This window comes from Poecilia reticulata, linkage group LG20 (genome assembly GCF_000633615.1).
Source record: "Poecilia reticulata strain Guanapo linkage group LG20, Guppy_female_1.0+MT, whole genome shotgun sequence".
Classification (NCBI taxonomy): domain Eukaryota; kingdom Metazoa; phylum Chordata; class Actinopteri; order Cyprinodontiformes; family Poeciliidae; genus Poecilia; species Poecilia reticulata.
This window is the reverse complement of record NC_024350.1, coordinates 10,128,681-10,137,798: the sequence shown is the minus strand read 5'-3', so window position 1 is coordinate 10,137,798 and position 9,118 is coordinate 10,128,681. Positions and strand designations below refer to the sequence as shown.

At 38.9% G+C, this 9,118-nt stretch overlaps 1 protein-coding gene across 1 annotated transcript in view; it reads right to left on the bottom strand.

The window, feature by feature from the left end:
* Positions 1-8,622, bottom strand: part of slc51a (solute carrier family 51 member A) — an 11,879-nt gene extending 3,257 nt beyond the window's left edge. Inside the window, exons 1-5 of the mRNA XM_008438617.2 lie at positions 8,334-8,622; positions 4,975-5,126; positions 3,806-3,879; positions 3,402-3,560; positions 1,995-2,106 (exon numbers count right to left, since the gene is read on the bottom strand). Of these exons, the coding sequence (XP_008436839.1) occupies positions 1,995-2,106; positions 3,402-3,560; positions 3,806-3,879; positions 4,975-5,126; positions 8,334-8,406 (570 nt within the window). The 5' untranslated portion in view covers positions 8,407-8,622. The remainder of the gene's footprint in view (positions 1-1,994; positions 2,107-3,401; positions 3,561-3,805; positions 3,880-4,974; positions 5,127-8,333) is intronic.
* Positions 8,623-9,118: the final 496 nt, after the last annotated feature.

The following is a 9,118-nucleotide window of genomic DNA, read 5'->3' as shown; positions in this document are numbered from 1 at the left end:
ATCTGATCTCACTTTTTTTTGGGGGGGGGGGGGGGGGGGGGGGGGGTTACATTTGATTTCCAACAGAGATTAGTGAAAATAACAGCACTGAACATTTCAGGCAGCAATATGAACTCACCACAAAGCATACTAAAATAATACAGGGAGAAAAGAAATCCCTTTAAAGCAGAAACTGATTTCTACAAAAATAACGACAAATCATATTTTCCAGGAATATAAAACATACTAGCAGCCGGGGATCCATGAAAAACAGTAAATATTTGGAAGTCATCTACGTCTAGAAAGTAGATTGTCTCTTTTCATAAGGAATGGCCTAAAGGGATAAATATTTCTTTGGAATTTTATTGGCAGGAAAAAAACAAGGTCAACGCAAGGAAATGACTTCGGTGTGAGAGCCCGACTATTGACATGTGGGCTGAGATTTTATCAGAAATTTACAGGATGGAGAGAGTAGGAGCTGAGGTGAATTGTTTTGAGGGAACGGTTTCTCTCACAGTGGAGGAAATGGATGGACTACAGAACAGAATACCAAGGAAGTCAAACCTTGACTGGGTAAACTGTAGATAATGACTTCACACAAGAGTGTAGATAAAAAAAGAAGAAAAATCCAGACTTATACAGACAGTAAAAAAAAAAGAAATACAATTTTATGTAAATATTCGTCTTAAAATGTCAACAAAAAAGAAAAGAGAGGAAAAAAAGAGAAAGTTTTGATGTTTATAAAATTGGACTTCTCAACAGCTGCTGTGGTATTTTACCATCAAAAGCAGGGCAAAGCAAAGAAATTTATCTTCTCTTTATTTAAAAGGGAATATAAAAAATAAATATAGCATTTTAAAGATAGATTGATCTTATAGCAGCAAAGTATCCAATAATTCCGAATATCTAATTTTTAAAGAAAACAAGGAAAGCTGAAAACAAAACGAAATATCTTCTTCCAAAAGTAAAGAGTTAAAATATTGTTCTCCTCTTGTTTTAGATTACGCGTTACGTGTTCACCAGAAACAGAAACCAAGACATTGACAGGTACCCACACAAAGATGAGACTGAATGAATTAATATAAACTCTTATTCAAACAGAGAGAGGAATTTGTGACGCCTCCAACATTCACTCACACACTGGACTGGAGCATCTGTTATAGATAATTCACATATTTAGGCCTAATGACACTAATGAAGAGTAATCAGAAATGATCTCCTGACAAAATACAGTGTTAGCTACGATGCAACTTGCAGAAGCAATGATATTCCTACCATGTCCACAAGCTTCAATCCGTTTTATTGGGACTTTATTTGATTGATAGATCAACACAAAGTGAAGTCAAAGGAAAACCATTCAGCTTTAAGCTGCGTTTTTTTTTTAGGAATTAATACTGTAGAAATCTGAACAGAATTGTGGGAGTTTATTTTTGCCCAATCATTGGGAAAAAAAATCTCCAACTCAGCAAAGATGAATGAAAAGCATCTGAACATTTGTAGATAAGGATGTCAAAGTTCACAAGCTTTTCTTCAACAGGGCCAGACACGCTTGTCTGACTAAATAAGACGCATTTTTTTCTGTCACTTTTCGTCCCAGAAGGGAAAAAAAAAAATCCCACAGCATGATGATCTCTCCTCCTTGTTTCACTCTGTGGATGGCGTTGCCGGCGGCGCTTAATGAACGTGTTTGGATTTTCTCATTCTAATCTGAATGCTTTCCAAACATTTTCTTTTTTTTTTTCTCCGTGTCATAAATCCACGTTGTGTGGATATATCCACATCAGATGCTTATAAAACACACTGAGGTTTGTGGTTGTAATGTGTGACAAACTACGTAAACATTCACGGGGAATGAATTTGTGAGGTGCTGCATGTACACATTAAGCTGCCTTAAAAATCATTAAACTGGCATTAAATGAATAACTATGTAAGAATACACACATACACGCACACACACGCACACACACACACATGAGCTGTGGGAAAAATAACGGGACTTGATCTCTTTGACTTACATCTTGCTGGTTGTAATTCCCGTTGGTCCACAGGATGATGGAAAGGAGGGTGAAGATAAGCTTCAGAAGGGCAAACTGGAATGATCCAAGCTTCAGCAGGAAGAGAGTGCGTCTGGAGTTGGAACAGAGGAAATCAATTTACGGGTGCTATTTTTTTTTTTTACTTGATCTTCATCTGGGAGACAAAAAGTTACCACAAGTCCATTGTTGAATCCCCAATGAACTTCACCATAAAGATGATTTTTTTTTTTTTTAACAAGACAGAGGGAGGCCTGTTTTATTGGGGAGTTGCGGCAATTCAGGATCTGAACATGCCCAGAGAATGCTGACTGTGCCAGATGACTCTGAGGGATGTCTTATAAACAGATCAGTCGAGAAGTAGCAGAGCGTGCCTTGGCATGATCATTATCACCTGCATCACTGTGTGTGGGGAGGTAGGGTTCAGATTTTCTTTTGCACAGATTAGGGAAAAAAAAAAACAACTCAAATTCAGCTCCGTCTCTAACAACAGCATGTAAGCAGCATAAATGACCGGGTTTAATCAAAAGCTAACCTGTTAGCAATTATTAACAGCAACCAAAAAGAGGAACGGAGGGTTCATGGCACCCATGAGGAGTACGAGAGGTGAATGACCAGGAGGTTGCTCAACCTGTGCGTTGTTTGGAAATCCTGCCTTCCTCCTGTTTGAATCCAACATGGTTTGCACACAGGCTGGTTATGTTCAAACAGGCTAAAAACACGCTTCAAAGCTCTCCGACACGACTGAATCCGTCACTGACTCCAGGCTGCATCTGTACATGATCAGTGTTGCAAAATTCTCCGCGCAGCACTCCTATGTTGCATCATAGACAAAGCTCCTTCAAATCCTTTGACAATTACTTTTGTTCAGCACAGGTTTTCAGCTAAGGCAGTGCAGTACCTCGCAAAGGTTTTCACGCCTCATAACCTCTCTCGTACTTTGTAAGGATACAACTCTGTGCCAAGTTTTTATCGTTTTACGGAAGACGGACAACATTCTTGCATTCAATATTGTGTCATGTTATTTGACAAACAAAAATGAATTTCAATTTCGGAGACCAGTGAGCAGAAAACCAACGCGAAACCAAAGGGATGCTGACGATAAAACTAATAAAATGAATCGTAAAGATCCTTGATGCATCCGTACGAAACGCATATAGGTAATCTTGATTAACTTTCCCCGTTAAAACTAAAAACTATCCCCGTTTTTAGTTTGCCAGGAACATAAGGAGACTGCCCAAAAATAAACTGCCAAGCCAATGGTATGCTTTCTGTGGAAGCTCCACTCATGCTTCATTATTACAAGGAAAAATCCCTTGGGTGAGTAAGTAAAACACTGAAAGAGTTTTTCTCCAATGGGCAGAGAGAGTGAGTAACTGGGGAGTTTACCGTGTGATGGCCACGTGTGGGAGACAGGGGCAGCAACAGCAGCAAGGCCCAGTGCTGATCTTCAGTTTGTGTTTGCTAGACCGCTTCAGGAAGGCTTCGTCTCCTCCAATCTCCTCCAACATCATAATCAGGAACTTAAACACCACGATGGCGAAATAGCTACGAGGACAGAAGAGCAACAAGGGCTATTAAGGGAAGAGGAAAAAAAGAAAAAGAAAAAAAAAACTATAGGAAAGTGAAAGCATGTTGCACAACAGCACGGCTGTTTTCTATAAAATGTTCCTCGGAATAATGAGGTTCGAGTTCCTCTTTGATCCTCGAGCAGTCGGGATGTAAGGGTATAATTCACACGGCGTACAAACAGAGAAAGCAGTGAGAAAACGAGAGTGGGAGAGAAGCCTTACGTGGCCGAAGTCAGATCTGTAATCATCACGGCTCTGGGGATCCACATCCCTATGCAGGACATGGTGCTGATCACCTGTAAGAGCCCAGGAGAAAAGAGGCATTATTAAACGTGCAACCTGAAATGAAAGACGACGTATTCACGATGCTTCAACTTATTCTCATTTTGTCACATTCTAACAATAAATACTGTGCATTTTAAAAGGATTTTACGTATTAGACAGATTTGGTTATTGCTAAAGTGTCCTTGGTCTTGCTAAAAACAAAAGTATTCCCACAGCATGACACGGCTACCACTATGTTTCTCTGTGGGAATGTCGTGTGCAGGTTTTCAGATGGACATCTCTTCAGAGTATCAGAGTAAAGGAGGTTGAGCTTTTAGTAGTAAAAAATAAACATTTTAATCCACTTAACTATTTTGTACTTCTTTGTGTTGGTTTTTTACATAAAATCCCACAAAATGATCTAGGAAGTGTAAAATTTACAGCATCTACTCTCTCTGCGGGAAAATTGAAACATTCCCACAGCATGCCATTGCCAAGACTTAGTTTCGCGGAGGATGGTCTGTTCAGGTTAGGCCTGTCGCAATAATAAATTTTGATGGACGATAAATTGTTCCAGAAGTTATTGTAATAAACGATAAAAATAGTCTCAAAACGGCAATATTAAGTAATATAATGGAAATGGCAAAAATAATAATGCAAGAACACAATCTGAACAGAACCAAAACACCAACCTGAAAGCTTTTATCATCCAGGTTTTGGTATAAAGAGTGGGGGAAAAAAAGAGAAACGATAAATCATGCCAATGGAAATTAGTGAATTTGTTTTAATTCATCATGCGATTAATTGATTTATTGATTACTGTGACAGGCCTGGTTGAGGTTTGCATATTTATGCTGAGATTAAGTTACAAACAGGTGGGCTTGATTTACTAAAGCAACTTCTGAAGGCAACATGTTGCCAGGGACTTTATTTGGGGGCATCAACGTAAAAGAGATGGTAAGTAAAGGCATCGGCAACCTTTTCAGATTTAAATTTATTATTAAAACTCTCGAAAACTATGCCTGATTCACAATTCTACACATGTGTATATAAATATAGCTCAGAGAAGTGTGATACTTTAAAGTGACAAAGTGAGACAAACTTAAACCGTGTGTTTGTAACTTTACCGGAGCTGCCCCATTCACCCAGATGATCACACTCTTCTTGTTGGCAGGCACCTTCTTGTAAATGTACACACACTCCTCCAGGAAGACCAGCATTGAAATCGTTGCCATGAAGGTGAGGACTGAATACAAAATAATGCCAAATACCTCCTGATCTGAAAGAAGAGAAGGCAAATTAGATTTAGGTCCAGAAGACAGTCCTTTGGGGAAAACAATTCAAGACAGAAAAGATGTTTTTTTTTTGTTTTGTTTTGTTTTTTTCAGATCCTGCTGAAAAGAAGTTCATGCTCATACTTGCTTTTTCAAGCTGGATAACAGAAAAGAAAAACAGCCTAAAAGTCAAAAGAACTTCAAGTCCTCACAAGTTTTACTAGGCAAAAATCAGGGAATCGTTGCTAGATTAAAGCGTTCACCCTTGAGCCAAAATAAACTTTGGCTCTTCTTTTGCTTTGCTAGTGTCAGAAAGATGACCCGGAGAAAACCGAATATCAAAAATCTTTTAATCAGATTTGCCACACCTAAAACCAAAGCAACACGCAAAACCCCAATAGCTAATCAGGGAAAAGGTTGGCAGACGTGGCAGGATGTTGACGACGGTGATGAAGGCAAGACGATACGGTTGACTGTAGTGGAGGTGGATGTCGCCATCAGCGCACCAATGAGGAAAGGTTTTCGTTTCAGAGAAAGGAAAATGTAAAACAAAGAATGGAAGGAAAGGCAGTAAATAGCTGAAGCTCCTTCGATGTAGCAGAGTCTATTCTTGTAATCTGCGTCATTTATTGTCAGGAATTCAGAGTCATTAGTGGAAGTCAGACTGAAACCAACCCCACAAACAGGTGTTCCTGTTTTGCTTCGGGTTTTCTGCAACGGATGTCGGCCATTGTGCCTTTTTGATTTCGCTCAGTAACTTTAAGACCGAATCCGCACAGTTCGACTTTCTGATGCGTCTCTGGATTCTAACAGCGAAATGCAACATGTTTTTCTACACCGCATCAAGGTTCAGCTATTTCAATCTTTAACAGATGTGTAGGACATACTAGAATTTCTCTCTTTTTTGTTTTATTTTTTTGAGCTTACAGGTAGAGATGCTGGAGAGACGGATGATCGATACTGACCGGTTTTATTTGTTTAGAAATTCACTAATCAAATTTTTGTAGCCATGTTGTAGGAATTTACTAATCAAGATTTGATGTGGGACTGCATGATATCTGGTGGTTAGTGCTGCTGCCCAGGGCCCTCGCTGGGGCTTTTCTGTGCTCAGTTTAATTACTGTTTGAGTTTGATTGTCTCTTCTGTGGAAAGTTTCTGATACAGGCAGTTGCCCAGGGCACCATCAGAAAGGGGCCTCCATATTAAAAATATAACTTATTTAGCCATCAGCTTGAACACCTTTTATGTTTGGCCTCTCTAGAGGTGTCCAGGTCATGTTGTTGAATTGTGATCAGTGTATGGCAGCATCCTCTTATATGTCACTTTCTCCTATTTAATCACTTCACCAACCATGGAGAGACACTGGCAGGATAATATTTGCTTGCATACATGTACAATTAGCAAGGAGAAGAAGCCCTCTGCTTGATCTCAAGAATATTGCGATCAGGCAGAGGTTGCTGTCGATTACAATCCACCTTGTGTGAGAAGAGGCTAAACTTATTTTTGCTTTGGTGCTGCAGAAAAATACATAGACATGGATAAACTTAGAAACTGGCGATCTGTTCGCAGTACATCATACCGCCATCTCGTGTTCGACACGTGTTCTTAACATTGCATTTCTGTGAGAAGAAATTAGGCTTCGAAATGAAACGGCACCAATCTGGTCGGGACTTTGGACGTGACGTTGCAAACACAACATCATCGCTTTAGAAACACGCGTTTATTCGCCCCGAGAAAAGCTACTAAACTTTATGCTCAGAGTGAACAAGAATAATTAAGGAAAGATTTAAGACAAAGACCAAGAAAATGTATTATGGAGAATTAAATAACATAAATATATTGTAGAGAATTTTAAAAAATGTTAGAAAATGTTTCGAGGAACATGGAGGGAGAACAGATTAAGATTATGAACAAAACAACCACATTACAGAACAAAAATCACAGTTTGAGTTTTATGTAGCCAAGAATGAGCAGTGGGTGAGGATCTATAAACAATAAACTAATCACAGGATGCAATTCCGAATTCATGGTTTGTCAGTGGTGAGCAACAGGAAATCAAATTAATTACTCAGTTATGATTCATCCTGAGGAACATTAAGGGTGCCTCCAGAAAATGATGCAAGAGGGATGCCAGATGTGAACCATTAATGATCTCCAAAGGATATGCCCAAAACCAATAACATTTATAAAGTGCAACAGTTTAATGAACCTTATAAACTGCAAATCCATGCTTTGAAGTCACGATACATCCAAAAATATACAAAAATAGCAAGTGAGATTGGAGCGAAACGACAGGTAATGCAGGAGCGGGGTCTTCAAAACAAGAAGGATCTGGTGAGGAATGAGGAAAACTAAATGGCTCATGAAAACTGTGGAGGCGATCAAAGACATGCAAGAAGTGAGCTTTATCAACAAAATATGTAGCAGCTGCAAGGAGAAAACTCCTGAACATAAAAATAAACAGAAAACTTAACAGAGTCCAGACGGTCTGCAGCTAAAATGACAATTTAAATACATGAAAGCACTAGGAATCCAAATGCTGGATGAGAATTGAACTATTTAAGAGACCAAAACAGAAAGAATCACAACGCAGTGATTGAAGAACAAAGTCAAAAATCATGAAACCACAAAGAGTCACGGATCATAACAAAGCAAACATTTGGCGGCTGCTTTTGTAGAATGTTGATTCCGCTGGCTCTCAAAAATAGCTTTTTAAAAATACCATCTTTAGAACAACTGTTGCTTTATTTCAGATCTAGATGTAATTTTCAATGCTCTTTCAGATGAAAGGCTTTGTTTTTGTTCGTAAAATACAACTTCGCTGAAATGCCTTCTGTTACGAACTTAAAATACATCATAAGTAAATCAACTTAAAAAAGAAAAAAAGAAAAAGAGTAAATAATGCTGCCAGTCATCAAAGTTTATGTTTTCTTCTCTTGAATCCATGCATTAATATTGTGCATGCAGGATTCTGTATCCAGTGAGGAGATGGGCAAACTACTGGCACCCCAAAGTAAAATGATGCTTTCTTTTTTTCAATAGGGATTTTCTCAATATTACATTCTATTTGTACCAATAAGACACTTCATATCTCCCCCTTTAAAATTCCAGAAGGGGTACGTAAAGTGCAAATTCTTTATCCAGTCTTTCATCATTTAAAAAAAAAATAAAAAATTGTTCAGTGAGCAGAACCAGGTCCAGTCTATACTCACTTCGGATGTTGTTGATGGCGAACGGAGGTTCGTCGTCACAAGGGTTAGCGGTCCGGTTGGATACATTATTCATGTTGGATTATGGTTGATTGGATTCACACACTCCGCCGCAAATGCGCGACTTCCCAGCTGAGTGTCTTCCCTGCTGCTCACATCAACAGACAGCTCGGTGCGTAAGGAGCTGGACGCGCACTTTCTCCACTGCAGAGTCCGAAAACGTTTCGCTCAGAGATGATTCTGCCTCCCTCTGCAACCGGGTTCAGAGACACTTAACTGCAGTCGGTGGTCCCGCCCCGCCCCCATTTACGCTGTAATGGGGCTGACGTGATTTGCCTTGTCATTTACTGTAATATAAACTTTTTTTCTTTTTTTGGTTACTGTCAAAAAAAAAACAACAACAACAACAAAAACAGGAAAAATAAAATCAAATTTTAAAAAAATCCACAAAGCACTTCTTGTGTTTTCTATCTTTCTTTTTTCTTTTTTTTTTTTTTTTGGTCTCAAACATATCTCACATTGTTTCCTTGTAATACTAAGAAACTAGAAAACTTCAGCTGTTCTGATAACAATAAAAACTGGACGAGGTGTAGTTTAATCTTGGAGAGCATTGTTGGAAAATGGATGTTTTGAGCATGTGGACAAATCAGACGTCACATGCTCCCCTGCTCCCATGGCAACGTGTGCAGGGGCCACTGCCAGGTTTGCTGCAATTTTTTATTTTTTTTCCTTTTGTATTCTCAGCTTTTTATGAATAGCTTTCCTCACAAATTTCTCAGCGCCTTTAT